General features: G+C 37.5%; 1 protein-coding gene across 4 annotated transcripts in view; it reads left to right on the top strand.

Moving 5' to 3' along the window:
• DCX (doublecortin) overlaps positions 1-18,253 on the top strand; it is a 195,250-nt gene that overhangs the window by 172,899 nt on the left and 4,098 nt on the right. For 2 of the 4 annotated variants that reach the window (XM_087940843.1, XM_087940842.1), the window contains exons 4-5: positions 7,257-7,359; positions 10,503-10,625. In XM_087940843.1, the coding sequence (XP_087796969.1) occupies positions 7,257-7,359; positions 10,503-10,625 (226 nt within the window). Of the gene's footprint in view, positions 1-7,256; positions 7,360-10,502; positions 10,641-18,253 lie in introns of all 4 variants that reach the window. The other 2 variants (XM_026703182.2, XM_087940841.1) reach the window with 1 other exon arrangement.

The following is an 18,253-nucleotide window of genomic DNA, read 5'->3' as shown; positions in this document are numbered from 1 at the left end:
GTCACGGTTGTCCCAAAAGTTCTTCTTCCAGAAGGCAATTTGGAGAAGTTTCTTGGATAAGAAGCAAAATATTTTCAAAAGGAAACAGTGACAAAAATCTAGTTGTCTTTTGAAAAAAGTACTTTTGGGACTTAACAAGAAATCTTCTGAGACTTGTCCAGATGGTTTCTAGGAAGGCGGGGAGAGATGGAAGGAAGGAAGGAAGGAAGAAAGGAAGGAAGGAAGGAAGGAAGGAAGGAAGGAAGGAAGGAAGGAAGGAAGGAAGGAAGGAAGGAAGGAAGGAAGGAAGACCCCTTCTCATAAAGAAGAGGGGATCAACCTATTCTCCAAAGCACCAGAGGTCAGGACAAGAAACAACTGGATGGAAACTAATCAAGGAGAGAACCAACGTTCCACAATTGTTAAAGTGGAATGACTTGCCTCCAGTGTGGGTGCTCCAACACCGGAAGTTTTTAAGAAGAGATTGGACACCATTCACCTGAAATGGTATAGGGTTTCCTGCTTGAGCAGAAATTTAGACTCGAAGATCTCCAAGGTCCCTTCCAACTCTGTTATTCTGTTGCTCTGCTATTCTGATATGATTATATCCATTTAACCGATTCCTCCACTCACCATGTTTATCTCTTCCAACATCCTTCCCCAAAGATTGCTCATCTTAGATCTACAGAAGGCAGTATTACTACATAAGTATCCCCTTGTTACAATTGTGGAGGTACTATGCAAATTATTACTCATATTGTACAAATCTGTCCAAAGCAACGTCAAAGGCCATTGCCTGGATAGCTGAATTGGACATCGAGTTATGAGGCCCCTGACATACTCCATAGAAGTTTTGTATAATATTATGTGGGTTGTGTGTATATTTATCCTTCTCTTATGTCATGCCCCAATCATATGCTAAATAATAATAATAATAATAACAACAATAATAATAATGAATAATGAGGAGGAGGAGGAGGAGGCAATATAATGTTTGATTTGAGAACTAAACCAAAGAGATTATGTATGGGAAAAGCAATGCTATATCAAAAAAATAAATACCTTTAGTCTGAACAAAGAGGATGCTACCCAAATGTCTGCAGAGCTTCATGCATTGCAAATTATAGAGAATACTCACATGAGAAGTAAAACCACATAGATGCAATAAGATGTTTGCCAAATGTGTATGCAAAATTCATCTTATTTTCCATCATTTGCATATGTCAGCAGTTTTATGCACATATGTGCAGGGCTGGGGAAGAAACACCTGCATTGCAAAAGATCTCAATGTCTTATATACATATAAATACAAAATGTAAGGTGGTGGAATTGGAATGCACAATATGCCTCTTGAGAAAACCCATCAACCTCTGCCTTAAAGTTGCTGTGAGGTGCAAAAATCACACTGGCAGAATTCACACACAGCATGAAGTTGTAATATGATTTGCTTAGGTTTGGCCTAACCCAATATATCAACTCAATGTGTAAGTCCCTAATTTTGTTTCTAGCTTAACACAGTGTGCAAATCTAGATAACTGTGACTCAGATCTATCTCATTGTCCATTTCCTTCATTTAAAGTTATTGCATAATTCCCACAGCACTGCCTTATGCCTAAGGATATCTATCATGTAGTAGGACTGTATTACTATTATCCTTCTCAACTTTCCTATTACTTATTCCAACTGGCATTTTATGACTATCACCTGTCTGTTGGTTGTATCTCATGGTTTGTATCTTGTGATTTATGATTTATCACTTTGTTTCTTTTATAGTGTATGTGCCAAGAGCTTATGCATCAAAGACGATTTCCTTGTGACTTGGCCAATAAAGAATACAGTATTCTGTTCTGTCCTGTTCTATATTCTATTCTATTCTGCTCTGTTCTGTCCTGTTCTATATTCTATTCTATTCTATTCTATTCTATTCTATTCTATTCTATTCTATTCTATTCTATTCTATTCTATTCTATTCTATTCTATCCCATTCCATTCCATTCCATTCCATTCCATTCTTTTATTATTTGCTCATGCAGGCTTATTTTATTCATAATGTGATTTTGGGGCAAAGCTTTTCTGCAACCAAAGTGCCTGTAATTTACAGCTTAGTACAATATATGAATGCCACTAATTGTGCTTTATACAATAAAATCTGGACAAACAAACCATTGATTGTTTGATGGGGAAATGCAGCCAATAAATTTTGCAACTTTTTTCTTTGCTGTGTTAGTTATCTCACTTTTTGAAAATCAGCTGTTCTTTTCTTTCCTGGCCATGATTGCTATGAGCACAAAGAAGCATTTAGAACCATTAATGAAGTACTGCATGTCTTTTTGGAGGTATTTTCACTAGTTTTTCCTCTGAGAATTCTATTTCTGGACAAATTGCTTTGTATAATTAGAACAACTGGTTAGGATGAACACAAAGTAGACCCCTGTCTTTTAAAGAGTGTCAGCTATTTTAGAAGTAAAGTATTTATTAGGCTTAATATAGAACTGGCATGGATCGTGGGAGGATATTGAATTTCAACTTGAACTTCACTCCTAATGATCACATAGACATAGCCATGTTTCCTTGGTAAAAAAATTCAGAAGTGGTTTCCCATAGCATCCTAATATGCTCTTCCAGCCTCCCAACTTTCCAGCCTTTTGAGATTGGTTGGTGCTCTCATTCTGGGAAAGGGAGCTGTGGATTTCTTTTCTTGTTGGCGATAGGTCCTTAGAGAAGCAAAGTCTGCAGAAGCAGAATAAAATGGGGCGTGAGGGAGAGAGAAAGAGAGACACTAGAAGCAGGACGGGTGGACAGATGGACGGATGGATAAGCAGATGTAGATAGAAGCTGGATGATCAATTGATAGCTCTAGATAGAAGCAGGATTGTAGAAGCAGGATGGATGAATGAATGGATGGATGAATGGATGGATGGATAGAATTACAATTAGAACCACTAAGGAAGAATTGGCAGATAAGATTGTAAAGATTTACCTTATGAAAGAACTCAATTTGAACAAGTCTTGCTTCAAAACCCTTCTGTACAATGTCAGAGTGAAAACTTGAAGACCATCAAACAAGAGGACCACTTCAATTCACTTTTTTAGAGCCACACAAAATTTCCATCTGAGGTTATTTCAGTTGAATCTCCAGATCAGTTTTCTGCATTGTAATGTAATGTTTTTGTTCAAATAAAAAGTCATATAAATTCAGTGACAAAACGAATTCATTGTTGCAGGGGATGACTGCACATTTTACAAATTGAGGTTGCCAATGCATATCCTTGAAATATAGATTATAGATTATTATAAATTATTATAAAAGGCTTTTCAATCTTGCTTTAAGAGCTAAAAATTACTTATGACAACAATAGAGCTCAGTATTTCTGTTGCTAAGCAAGACATTTGGTTAAGTGAGTTTTGCACCATTTTATGACCTTTCTTGCCACAATTGTTCAGTGAATCACTTCAATTGTTAAATTAGTAACATGGTTGTTAAGTGAATTCGGTTCCCCCATTGACTTTGCTTGTCAGAAGGTCACAAAAGGGGATCACGTAACCCCTGGGCCACTGAAACCATCATAAAGATATAACCAGTCTCCAAGCATTTGAATTTTGATCACATGATCATGGGGATGCAGTGATAGTTGTGAAAAGTGATCATAAGTCACTTGATTCAGTGACGGCCACTAAAGAAATGGTTGTAAATCGAGGACTACCTGTATTTGCAAGCATGTCCCTTTCATTTAATGCAAATTACAGGTAGTCCTCGACTTATGACCAAAATTGAGTCCAAAATGTATGTTGCTAAGTGAGAAATTTGTTAAGTGAGTTTTGCCCCATTTTACAACTTTTCTTGCCACATTTGTTAAGTGAATCACTGCAGTTGTTAAATTAGTAACCTGATTATTAAGTAACCTGGTTTCCCCCATTGAGTTTGCTTGTCAGAAGGTCGCAAAAGGTGATCAGATGACATGATCACATGATACTGCAATCATCATAAGTGTGAATCAGTTGTCAAGAATCCAAATATAAATCACATGACCTCGGGGATGCTGAAACAGTCATAAGTGTGAAAAATGGTCATAACTCATTTTTTTCAATGCTGTTGTAACTTCAAATGGTCACTAAGTGAACTGTTGTAAGTCGAGGACTACCTGTAGTTATTCCTTCCAAGCAAGCTCACTCTCAGATTTGTTTAAGTAGTTGTTCATTGCCCTATGATACTCCAGCCAACTAATGCTGGTGCTGTTCAGACGGCCATCCTGTTGCACTGACCCTGCTTAGATGCCAGGCTGTCTTAAGAAATGGGGGGAGGAAACTGCAGGGTGGGATAGAAGCGGGGAGCATAGAGGAAAGGAAAGGGAAAGTCATCACGTCATCCCGTAAAGAGCTGCAGCCTGCTCAGAGGCCATTCAGTGGAATGCAACACCTTCAAGCCCACGCAGCTGGGGACTGTTAGCAAAATAATTAATTTGAATACACTTGAACACTCACCAATAACCGAGGGAGGAAACAAGATCCAGAGGGGAATGTTAACTATACTCCTTGGGTGTGAAACACCACATTTGGCTTTTGCTGTTCTGTTACTACTTGGCTTCTATGACCATGAGTCCAGGAGTCTTTCTTTGCTCACGGTCCAAGTTGAGACAGCTGACAGATGCTATCTGTTCAACCCTGTCCAATTTTCAGTGATTCGATGGGCTGGCGCTCCTCACATATTCTGATCTTGTGTGGTTGTCTCAGTTTTTTTATCCTCTGACTGCTGTTGACTTTGATGGTATCCAACCATCATGTTTTTAGTGCCCTCTTTTACCTCTGACTATTCTGAGCATAACTGCCTTTTCCATTTGATTGCATAACATGGATGAAATAAGTAAGGCAGAATTCGGTTATTTTTGTCTGCCAGCGATAGGTCTGGTGTTATACACTCTGGTACTTGCTTCTTTGTCACCTTTACAGTCCAAGAGATACACAGGAGCTCCGGCCAACTAATAACAAATCTTTAAATTAACAAATGTTGAACTCTGTGATATTTCTAGAAAAATTATTGTCAAAGGAGTGTTTCACAACAAAGAAGACATCTGGAAACACTTTCTAAAGGAATTCCCTATTTTAAGGTTTTATTCCCTGCATGTTCCAAGCCACCTTAATATGTTAAGTCCCTAAAGAGAAAGTGACAGGAATGACTGTGAAATACTTATTTCCAGGAATGTAGTTTTCTTGTCACAGTGTAATTGTAACTGGTAGTTTACAATATGTTAAAATTAAGTTGTCAAAACTTATATAAAATGTTTTATAGATGGCACCTGCCTCCTTCGAGATTGGCCAAGATGCACCCCAACACGAGCCCCAAGTGTTGGAAATGTCAAAACACAGAAGGTACCTTCTTCCACATGTGGTGGTCATGCAAGGAAACCCAGAAGTATTGGCAAAAAATTAGGCACTGGCTAGAGGAAATAACCATGGAACAGATTGAGTACAAACCGGAGTCCTTCCTTCTAGGAATTTTTGATAAACGAATATCCAAAAAATCAAAGTATATTACAATCCATATCTTAACCGCGGCCAGACTGGCATTTGCCCAGTGCTGGAAACTATCTTCCATCCCCACTGAACTTATGGTCATTCAGAAAATTTTACAATGTGCAGAAATGGACAATCTAACCCAAGCATTAAAAAATAAAGAATCTTCAATTTATTCTAGCAATTGGAATCCTTTGTATATTTGGCTTAATCAAAGATAGTTCACTGCTAAGAAGACTAAGGCCGACGATAGCTTTGAAGAAGAAAAGACCTTACTGACAGTCACAAAATATGGTTTTATTATAATTGTCTTTCCTACCTTTGTTTTCCCCACTTTTCCCCCCTTCTCTTCCCTTTCCCTCTTTCCTCTCTCAAACTTTCCTTTCTTTCCCTCTTGGCTTACGCCAAGACTGGTGCGTCTCTTTGTTGTATATAATTTATAGCTGTGTTGTTGTCTTTTTTTTAAAAAAGTAAAATTAATAAAGTTTATTTAAAAAAAAATAAAAAAAAATTAAGTTGTCATAGCTATATTTATCAAGAAGTTTACAGGAACATTTTTTGTTTTCTTACTTATTGTACTCATCTTTGTTGTTCCTTTGCATGGAGCAGGGAAGTGAAGTTGTTTTGTTATGTGATATTTTAACTCTGCCTAGGAGAAACTCTGGGTCTTAAGTTAGAACTTCTAGAGCCATGGGTTGGCTTAAACTTCAGGTAGGACAGAGATTTGAGAATACATTATTCCTGAATTCTTCCTACTATAGTTCCAAGAAACCTATTACTCACAAGAAGGACTTACTTCTCCATTGAGCCTCAAGCATCATCCGCCTATATCTTCTAAGGAAACTTGGTCCATCAGTTTTGATTTCTGGTGTAGACCTGGAGAGCAGTATTTATTCAAATAAAGTTGCCACCGGTTTGGTGGGTGTGGCTTGGTGGGTGCAATTTGTGTCTGTGCACACACTTTGTGTGCATGTGTGCACCAAATGCGCACTTTGCGCAGGCACAGAGACGTTTTAACTCACCTCCTGCAAGCCTACACGATGCCGGTTGTTGTAGCAGCTGCCATGCGGTGCTATTCTGCGCCGCACAAAGCATCTATGCTTCAAATTCTGACCATAAAAGTAAGTATGGGAGCCCGGGTGACCAGGTGGGACAAACACAGAGCAATGGAGAGAACCGGTCCTGTCTCCACTGCTCATCACCATTACCGGCTCTCCAGAACCGGGCAGAACCGGTTGAATACCACCACTGCTGGAGAGTCAGGGTCACCAGATTCAAGTTGACTCTGAGTATTGGATTATCAACTATCTCATCCTCTTCTCTAGTAGAGTACAAGATGAGCTGTACCAAGGGGAGATCCCTGTACTGGAAGATTCAATGAAGTGGCTTTATTCTATCAGACGTACACTTTCCATTTTAATGTCTTCTTGTGATATAAAATGTCAGGTTCTACTCTTGCAACCTGCCCAGAGAGCTTTGGTAATTTTGTAATCCTATAAACAATCAGGAACTCATAAAATGAATCCATGGGAAGGAATTGCCTGGTTATTCATTTGGCATGAAATAGAACCTGTAAAACAGAAAGCTTAACATACCATTGCTTAACATACCATCAAAGTAACTGCTACACTACATTTTGTGTTATAGTTTGTGTAAAGGGAAATAGAGATAGAGAGAGAGAAACAGTTTTATGTTTCCAAGAAATCTGAGTCATAAAATGAATGCTGCCAACTCACACTAAACAAATAACTTTATTTTTTCAATAGGTAACTTGCCTTCATGATTTCTTTGGTGATGATGATGTATTTATCGCTTGTGGCCCGGAAAAATTCCGCTATGCCCAAGATGACTTTTCTCTGGATGAAAATGGTAAAATCTCTTGCACAATTATTATTTTTTAAAGGGGAAGGGTACCTTTCTGCTAAATTGGGGGTTACCTTGCATTTGTATTAGGCATTTTATATTAAATTGTAAAGTCCGGCTATAACTTAAGATCACTATGTGCCAAAAATGAACTTAAGCAGAGACTTTGAAGAACAAAAACTAACTTTAATTGATCAACAAGTTTAGGGTAAGACCTATCCTCACATACACACAAGATAAGTATGTGAGGAAGGTTACAAAAGCATATAAAGCCTTCTTATACCTTTAAGATTCTTTAGAAGTAGAGTAACTGCATTGTAAACTCTCTAACTTAGATTTACATCTTTCCTGCAAAAGACAAATGTCCTCCTGGCACGGTTTACCTTTCATTATCCCTTCTCCTATTGTTATGCTAATTGATCACAACTCACCACTTAAACAAGGCTATTAAAGCATACTTCAAAAGTGTGGATTCCTCTGGATGGAGGAGATTGCATTCCCAGAGAGGTACGTTTCATTCCCAGGGGGGCTGGGGAATGCTATGGTGAAACATATTAATAAAGGTAAACAGATGGATTCAGATTGATTTAGATGGGACAATCATGTGTCTTCATAGGAGAGGGAGGTAACTGTATGTTTTACAACAAGCAAAAGTTAAAGAAATATTTCTACAACAGCAAGATAAGAAATGCCTATAGAGTGATAAATACTTCTACATATATTTTACTACATTTATTTATTTATTACCCTTCAAAATAATATTGCTCGGACTCACAATAGAATTGCATTTTATAGGTTGCATTTTATGCATCTCATTGTAACCCAACCTACCAAAATTGGAACCCAATTCAAATTCCTGTGAAGTATTAGTACTGCTTTATAAAACCTTAGTAAGAACTACACCTGCAATACTGCATTTTGGTCACCACACTACGAAAAAGATGTTGAGACTTTGGAAAAGTGCAAAGAAGAGCAACTAAGATATTAAAGGCCTGGAAACTAAAACATATGAAGAACAGTTCCAGAATTGGGGTATACTGTAGCTAATCTAGAGAAAAGGGGTGACATGATAGCACTATTCCAGTATTTGTGCTGCCAAAGAAGAGGGGTTCAATCTATTTTCCAAAGCACCAGAAGGCAAGACAAGAAACAATGCTTTGTGTTTCACAAGAAGATTGTAAATCTCATCAGTCTTTTTTGCTTCTTGCCACACTGCCCCCCAAAATCCCTTCTATAAATCTGCTTGATTATTTTTTCCTTTAGACAAAATCTGGTAGTTGTCTAAGACTCCACTCAGTTGTCCCTCCTGCCATCTCTGTGCTGAGAAGCACCGATTCATTTGGAATCTATTAAAGACATTTAATATTTTGTAAGAACTAAGCAAGATTGTTGTACATTATAGATTGCTTCTCTAGACTATGACAGACACCCTTGTTTTTGTGGGAATTGTCATTGTTTGCAAGAAATTATCACTATCTGGATCTCCTTCGCTTGGTTTTCCTCTCTTTGTATTATCTTCCAAATGTTTTGGTTCTTATTCCAAAAAGATGCTTTGAAGAGTTGGAGAGAGTGAATGTCACATCTTTCTGCATCAGTTCCTATGTTTCATAGGAACTGAAGTTCCTTCACAGCTTCAATTTATTTATTTGTTTATTTATTCATCCACCCACCCATCCATTTATCTATCCATTCATCATCCTTCCTTCCATCCATCTAGCCATGCATCCTTCCATCCATCCATCCGATTAGATTTCAGCTAAAATGGATAATTCCTTATTAGATTGGTGATCCTTGGAGAGTATATGAAGTTTCTTCCCATAATTCAGGACCCTAAAGCTAGATTTTGAGGAGACATTCTAGAATGAATAGAAGCATAATACCATGCTTTATTTCAAGCCAAGATGGATAATTTAGAAGAATTACACCATCAGGAATAGGTATATTTAGCACAAAGTGAAATTATTCTGCCAGGCATCCATATTTAGATCAAATGTTGCTTTTTATCAGTCATACTAAACTATAATGAGTTTTTGATTGGTTTCCATTAGGGAAGCCATTCAAAGCAGATTCAATACCAGATTGATCTGTTCATTCAGTGAAGCTTCATCAAACTAATTTGATAACATGAAGTTTTGCAAAGACTTTTCAGACTTTTTGAAGGTTCTCTAGTGCAGAGGTCGCCAATCTTTTGGACCTCAGAGACCACCAAACTCATAATTTTAAATCCCAAGGACCATTAACCAGTTCTGTGGGCATGGCCTAATTTGTGGGTGTGGCTTGGTGGTCATGTGACTGGATGGGCATGGCTTGTATGTAAATATTATAAATATTTATATAAATATTGAATTTTTTATTTAAAAAAGAGCAACTTTTACCCAAAATCAGGCAAAGCAGGCAGGCAGATTGAGTTGCTCACAGAATCATTCAGTGATCTATCTATCTGCCATCAGTTAGCTCAGTCTGTCACATAAAATTTGCTTACCATAAGTCTGCACTGAATAACAGAAACTTCTGTCCTAAGGGAGGTTCAGCTGTGCTTAAAAGCAGAGCCAAAGATCTAAAGACTAGCTAGAAAGCAAGAAATCCATTTTCTGCTTCCTAGCTAATCTAAATCTCCCAGCACAGCAGAACAGATGATGGTCGGAAAAAGGAAAAATAGCAATTTAGCAGGCAAGTTTATGGGTAAGGATTGAGTGGGTGGGGAGGGTTCTCGCAGGCCATGTGGGTGGTGCAGCCTTGTGTTTCTGCGCAGCTTGGATTAATTGCTTTGGGGGGTATACTGGGGGTGAGATTTCTCTGCAGCCCACCAAAATTTTCTCGTGGCCCACTGGTTGGTGACCGCTGCTCTAGAGCAGATCACAAAAGGAGCAGAGAGATTACAAGGCATTGTCTAGTGAGATACTGCCTCATCATGTACATATGGGAGGAACCAGGCTGAAAAACTGATTCAAATCAGAATTATCCAAGCTGGATGTCCTCCACCTGGGTGGGGTTCCAGAGTTTACACAAGGCAGCATGAACATTGCAGATAATTTGGGAACCTGAATTCTATTCATCTAAAGACATCAAGGATATAGGTGTTCAGCTTCTAAAAAGCAACCCATTTAATGGAATCTTGTGGGTGTGTTCTGTTTTTGTTTCATTTACAGAGTGTCGAGTAATGAAAGGAAACCCACCTCCCACCCCAGGCAGCAAGTCATCTCCAACCCCACAGAAGAGCTCTGCAAAAAGCCCAGCTCCATTGCGCCGGAGCAAATCACCAGCTGATTCAGGTAACCTTCAGGACGGTGAGTGATTGTTCTCTTCCAACCAATAAACATGAGCTTCTCGTGGATCTGGGGCATAAATTAACTTGAGAAGCATATTCCTCTTTGATTGGAGACTGACCAATTCCAGTGTATGGAAAAGTTCATGAAATAACCTGGTCTTTGCTTATTTCTGCTGCCTTCTGTCCCCATCCTGGCTTATCTTGCTTATGATGTCCATCCAAACTCTAACTCATCAAGGATTAGGGTTGGACAAGGGAGCTGGCTAGAAGTGAGTGACTAAGACAGTAGGAGTATCTGCTGCTGCAATGTATTGCCATTAGTTGTGTCATCTGCATTCAAGAAGAAATAATATTTTAAGCTATTTATTTGCATCCTGCTTTTATTATTTTTACAAATAACTCAAGGTGGTCAACATGTCTGATTTCCTACTCCTATGTTCCCCACAGCAACAAAATGTGAGATGGGCTGAGCTGAGCAAGAGGATAAGGCAGGAGTAGAACTCACACACCCTGGTTTCTAGTCTGCTGCCTTAACCACTAGACCAAACTGGTTGTCCCAAAGGTGCTTTTTCAAAAGGCAACTGGACTTTGTTTTACCTTGAAAACATTTTGCTTCTCATCCAAGAAGCTTCTTTAGTTCACAAACTGGTTATGTGCTTCAAAACCTTGAATAGTATTTTCTTAAAACTGGAGCCCAATATTATGAATCTTTTTCCCTAGCATTTCTCATTTGATTTGATAAAAATGTGGGTTTCAGTATTTCCCTCAAATGAAAAGAGGGTTTCAGTGGGATACTTATGGAGGGAACACAATTTCTTTATGCTTTGTTCTTCACAATAGCCCTGCAATGATGCTGTGTTATATACATATACATATACACACATACACATACACACATACACACATATACATATACATACATATACACATACATACATACATATGCATATGCATATACATATATAAAATGGTTTGAGTAGGCAATCATAGTTGTTCTACAGTTTGATGAAATTCTTGGAGTTGGCTGAGATGTGCAATGGACAGTTTTGATTCAAGAAAAGATAATGATTAATTTCAATAATGATTGGAAGCCCCTTCTGGATTTTGTGTGTATGTGTGTATGTAACAGAACAAATGAAATTATGATACATGGATTTGCTTTGATAATTAGAAAAAAAAACAGTAGATTATAGAAAAAATGAAAGTTGTGTTGTAAACATAAAGTAAGAGCTTAATGTGAATTCATTCCAATATCTGTTGCAAAAGAAAGTTGGAAATCATTTTTATACTTCTTTTTCTTTCTTTTATTAATTTATTATTTATTTTATTTACTAGATTTTTATCCTAACTTTATTACTTTACAAGTAACTCAAAACAGCAAACATACCTAATACTTATTTCTTCTCCTTTTCTTTCTGCTTTTCTTTGGGAATCTTTCTTGCTCATTCCCATCCTATGATTGGAAGGAATTGATTCCCTCCCCCACATCTCTGATATATTCAGAGAAAATAGAGCAGGTTAACCTGCTTGGCTCAGCTGTAGTTTCTAGTTAAGAGAGGACTGATTGATCTGCCAACAATAGAAAGTATTATTCAATCTCATATAGATAAAGAAGTGTGTTTTTGTGATAGTCCTAGCATTTCTTTTCTAAATCCTTTGGCATTGCACCCATCAGGCAAAGTCAAGTAGCTGAAGAGATTCACATGAAGCAAGAAGTTAACAATAATATTGCAGTGTTTGTTTTCACCACTGAGCTGGGCAAAAGAAAATTTAATAGACAAAAGTGTCCATCTCTCTGGGTTGTCACATCGATTGTTGGCAATAGCTCAGCAGAACTGACACAGCTTCAGAGTAGCTTTAATCATCCTTGTCAGCCTCCAAATTGTTTTTTACCAAAGTGGGGGATGGGGATGGATGATGATTAGGATCCTATGGAAGAAACTGAGCTTATGTTATGGGGACAATCTTTACAGTGAGATGTGCAGAAGAGAATGTTTCTAGCTCAGGGTTGAAATGAGGGGTCCTTGGTGCTCTCTGAGCTTGGCAGTTTATTTATTTATTTATTTATTTATTTATATTTGTCAATGGCTTACAAGATAATAAGGTATAAGTATATACATAGTTATGAATACATGAAATGGGTACATATAAGAAAAATAAAAGAAACAATAGGACAGGGACGGTAGGCAAGTTGGTGCGCTTATGCACACTCCCTACAGATCTCTTAGGAAAGGGGTGAGGTCAACAGTAGAAAGTCTAAGATTAAAGTTTTTGGGGTTTGGGGAAGAAACCAGAGTCAGGTAGAGTATTCCAGACATTGACCACTCTGTTGCTGAAGTCGTGTTTCCTGCAATCAAGTTTGGTGCGGTTAACCTTGAGTTTGTATCTATTGTGTGCTCTTGTGTTGTTATGGTTGAAGCTGAAGTATTCATTGACAGGTAAGTCATTGCAATGTATGATTTTATATGCCATACTTAGATCAGACCAAAGACGGCATAATTCAAGGTTTTCTAGGTCTAGAATTTCAAGTCTGGTGGCATAAGGTATTCTACAATGAGTAGAGAGGTGGAGAACTATTTCTGGACTTTCTCAACTGTGCTAATATCAGATACGTAATGTGGGTTCCAGACTAATGAGCTGTATTCGAGTATTGGTCTAGCAAATGTTTTGTATGCTCTAGTTAGTAGTGTGATATTACCAGAGAAAAAGCTACATAGGATTAGGTTAACAACTCTTAATGCCTTTTTAGCTATGTAGTTACAGTGGGCTCTAGCACTTAGATCATTAGAGATGAGTATTCCAAGGTCCTTTACAGAGCTTGGATCATCAACAAGGTCTTGACTATTCAGCTTGTATTTTGTTTTCTGATTTTTTTGCCAATATGTAAGACAGAGCATTTATTTGTTGAGATTTGAAGTTGCCATTTGTTTGACTATTCGGATACATAGTCAAGATCTTTTTGAAGGGTAGCACTATTATCTGTGGTGTTGAATAGCTTTACATCATCAGCGAAGAGAATGCAGTTGCTCTTAATGTGATCACAGAGGTCATTTATGTAGAGTATGAAGAGAGTTGGTCCTAGAACACTGCCTTGGGGGACACCCCTATTGACAGGTACAGAATTTGATAGGACACTCCCAATTTTGACCATTTGTTGTCTGTTTGACAGGAATGCTTCTGTCCAGTTATGCAGTTGATACCATAAGATTTTCGTTTTAGGAGTAGTTTGTCATGTACCACTGAATCAAAGGCTTTACAGAAGTCTATGTAGATTGCATTTATTGTTTTGCCCTGATCGAGTTGTGTAGTTCATGTTTTTGCAGTGTAAGAGTTGCAGATTACAGGATAGTTTTTTCCTGAAACCCAATTGTTTATTAGAGAGTAGGTTGTTTGTCTCTAAGTGGAGGATAATGGATTGGTTAATAATTGATTCCATGACTTTACAGGTGACGCAGCATAAGGAGATTGGTCTGTAATTTTCAATTAGGCTGGGATTTCCCTTTTTGAAGATGGGGTTGACCATGGCTTGTGACCATAGGTTAGGCAAGGAGTCCTGAAAGATTTTTCAAAAATTATCCTTAGAGGTTCTGCTATGGCAGTGGATAGCTTTTTTAAGAAGTAGGCACATATTCTGCTGGACCAATAGATAGAGATGGTTTTAGATTGCGTAGTGCTTTTTCAACATTGTCTTCTGTAAAATCGATATGTATTAGATCATTGTAGTTTTCTGTGGTTCAGCTAGGAAATACTGGGCATGATCCATTGCTGTTTACAAATACTGAGCCAAAGAATGTGTTAAAGATGTTGGCTTTAATGGTGTTGTCATTGCGATCTTTACCATTAGGTCCTATCAGGGGCGGGATGGACCTTTTTTTTTCTTGCAGAAGTTTCATTATCCAACTAGGTAACATCATCATGGGCAAACAGAAAAAACAGAGCACATAGTCTGCAACACCCAGATACTAGACAAACAATCAAGCAGAAAAAAATACCCTATCAATCACATATCAAGGAGAAACTCTACTAACCCAATACTTCAGAGCAAGTATCTGTATATAAACAGGAGACTAACTCCACACTCATTATCACTGCCAATGTCACTTAGTTGGGTAATGAAACGTCTGCAAGAAAACAGCCAAGCTTAGAGAGCACAAGGCTTCCACAGTGAGAGATCTGTAATACTTGAATTTCCTGACCATCAGAATTATTAAACAATGAAATAGCTTGCCTTCTGAAGCTGTGGATGGTTTATTACTGGAGGGTTTCAAAAAAAAAAAGACTGGACAGTAATTTGTCTAGAATGGGATGAAGATTCCTGCAGTAGGCAGGGTTGGACTAAAAGACTACCAATGTCCCTTCAAACCCTATGATTCTATGATTATACTACATGTGAAAATAAAGGAAGAAGAAATCCAATTGAACAAGTAGAAGTTTGCTCTCATAATATTAAATCTATCTATTTGGATTATGAACCAAGGATGATTTGAATTCAAATATAATTCTGTTTGGATAACAACATCCAAACATCCATTCAAATTCCTTGACTAATATTGTATTTGTATTTAAAATTATTTGTATTTAAAATTGTACTTGCACAATTGATCAAGATAATAATAATTTAAAAAATCACTGCAGAGAAAAAGACCATGTAACCTATACACTCATTTTCAACTATCAGTTAATTAATGAATCACAACTAAGAATGGAGAGTAGGAGAAGGAATGACAGAACCTGGGGGCAGAGTGAAAAGAGGGATAAGCCTAGAATCCCTATGTAGCCACAAGCAAACTCAGCCTAACTCACCTTGAGTGCTGTTAACCCATATTTAACTCTAACCAGGTACGGGCCATTAGCTGGGAAGATTCTTGTGGATAGGCTTTTAGCAATAAATCAGCTTCATTGAACTTTCATGCATGGACCTGGTCTTCCATGCCTGACAAGGAAAAAATAAAGGCAGGTTATTCTCTCTAGAGAAGTAGATTGTGATGCCCTCCACAAGAGCGTTTATATTGTTTTTTTTCCTGCAAAATAATTAAGTAACATTAAACAACACAGCTGCTTCTTTGACAAATAGTGCCAGAAGACAGTTAAAGTTAAGAGACTTAAATTGATTGGCCTTTTAATAATTTGGATCAATGAACAGTGCTGGTGTTTTGCTAATGTGATTTTTTTTAAAATCTCATCTTCCTTCGCCATAGAATTTCTTCTGATGACTCAATGTGACTTCTGTCACATGGTCTTTTTCCAAGTTGTGTTTATTGAACTGAGGTGTCACAACTTCATTGAGCAAAGTGACAAATTCCAGATTCCCTGGGAAAGCTATGACCCCCAAGAACAAGCATAGAAGTTACACAAAGTATCATAAATTGTTGAGTCCTCCCAGAAAAATATGAACTATAGTCAAACTATGTATATGATAATTTAAAAGTGTCAGATATAGTCTTCAGCAAGTATAATTTATAAAGTAGGAGCAATGGTAATCAGATACAATTATTGAATCATTGTGAAGATGTGGAACTATACAAAAACCTCCATAATAATAAATTCAAGGAGATACTTGTGTAAGGAGTGGGATATTAATGATTGCATTCTCTAGATGAGGATGCAATCAATGAAACCATAATTATTTCATTTGGGGACACCACATAGTCACATGCTTTGACTTGTCCCAGCTGATAGCAGCATCAAACCGGCTGACCTAAAAAGCTAATCCAGCATTTGGAGGAAAAATCATCCAAATGCTCCAGTATTTCAGGGGCTGCCACAAAGAAGAGGGGGTCAACCTATTTTCCAAAGTACCAGAAGACAAGAAGCAATGGATGGAAGCTAATCAAGGAGAGAATAATGAACATGCTAATTTCAGCAGTAGTTCAGCTATATCTGCCCTTTGAGATAACATAGACCCAAAACATGAACCATGAGTCTTCGCATTATTTTTATTGTACGGTAACAATAGCAGTCAGAAATCACTTCTCCCTCCCTTTACTTTTTACATTCCAGAAAACTAGGGAGGCTTAGGGTTAGATGCTTCCCACATCCCTTTTCCTTTCATGGGCTGAGATACCATTTTTATGACAATTGTCTTAGCTGCATCTCTTCCTTCTGTCTCTCATGATTATTGCCACATACCACTATAGACTGGGACTCTGTACTCCCTGACTCCAATTTGGGGGGACCCATACAAACAGAAATCAACTGATTATCCTTTTGCAAAATGCCCCTTTCTTTAATGATCTTGGAACAAAATTCATCAGCAAATATTGCAACACCAGGCTGTTGATTCGCATTCAATTAAAGTTCAGTTATTGGCACAACTAGAACCAGTCCATCAAATACAATTGTCAAGCTTCACTATGAACCACTATAAGCCCAAAGATTTTTAAAGATAAATCTTTATTATAGGGAGACATTTACACAGGATTCCTGGCTACATTTGATGGGATGTGCTGTTCTCATATAAATTATTATACAGTGTGCAGTTCTAGTTTAGACTGAGTTTCTTTCTCTAAACTGCAGAGCGATGAACAGTTTCCATGGAGAACAACAACAGCAGGCACAATATGTGAGGTCTGGCTTTTAAATTTATGTGCTTCTCTAATGGAGTTCATGAAGCAATTAAGCCCTGCTAGGTTTATATCTGATGGATTTCTGTCAAGAAAAAAGCAGGTGTAATCCTCTGGCGATCCTTCCCTCCATTTCATAGTTTAATCAGATTTAAGAAAGCAAAATGGAATCCAGGAATGGTGGATGATGGATAATACCCTTCTTTTATAAGGCATCATAACAAAAAATTGCAAGGGATTCAAGGAAATCATCACAAATGTTGAGAGCATCTTAAGCAGCTTATAAACCTCAAATAGTAGCAGTTTGTGAAATAATTCGTATATTAGTTATGAAGTCAATCAACCTTAACACACACACACACATTATATATATATATATATATATATATATATATATATATATATATATATATATATATATATATATATATATATATATATATATTCTTAAGTTTTCGAGGTACTTGATTGGTGTTTCTAATATCTTCTGTCTGTTTTGTAGCTTTTTTTGTCTTGATTGGCTTTCAACACTGTGTTTCCTGTATTGAAGGCTTTTAGTGCGGCTTGGCTCCGAGTATGATAGCCGTCCGTTTACTTGAAGCCAAGCCACACTAAAAGCCTCCAATACAGGAAACACAATGTTGCCAGCCAATCAAGACACAAAAAAAGCCACAAAACAGACAGAAGATATTAGAAACACCAATCAAGCAGAACACAGCAAACTCCAAGACCAATAAACACAGACCATGACTCCCAACCAATCAGGATGAAGAAAAATCCATTCTGGCACAGCAGTAGGCTAGCACTAAATTTAAAACAGAAACAGCTGTGAAAGTCTGACTCACAGAGGAACACAATACAGAAGCCTGATGATGGCAGATGAGATTCTGCTGAAACGTTGCTACAACTTTAAAAGCACAACCACAATGACGTGGGAAAATACCCGAACAAAGCTGAATACCATATATATGTATATGTATATGTATATGTATATATGGCAACTTTTTCTGTAGTTCTAATTATGTGTCTTTCTTATTACAACTTAGTACAGGTTGCCCTCAACTTACAA

The sequence above is a fragment of the Pseudonaja textilis genome, chromosome 12 (assembly GCF_049901715.1).
Source record: "Pseudonaja textilis isolate UNSWEBS1 chromosome 12, rPseTex1.2, whole genome shotgun sequence".
In the NCBI taxonomy this organism is placed as follows: Eukaryota; Metazoa; Chordata; class Lepidosauria; order Squamata; family Elapidae; genus Pseudonaja; species Pseudonaja textilis.
This window is presented reverse-complemented; position numbering and strand designations above follow the sequence as displayed.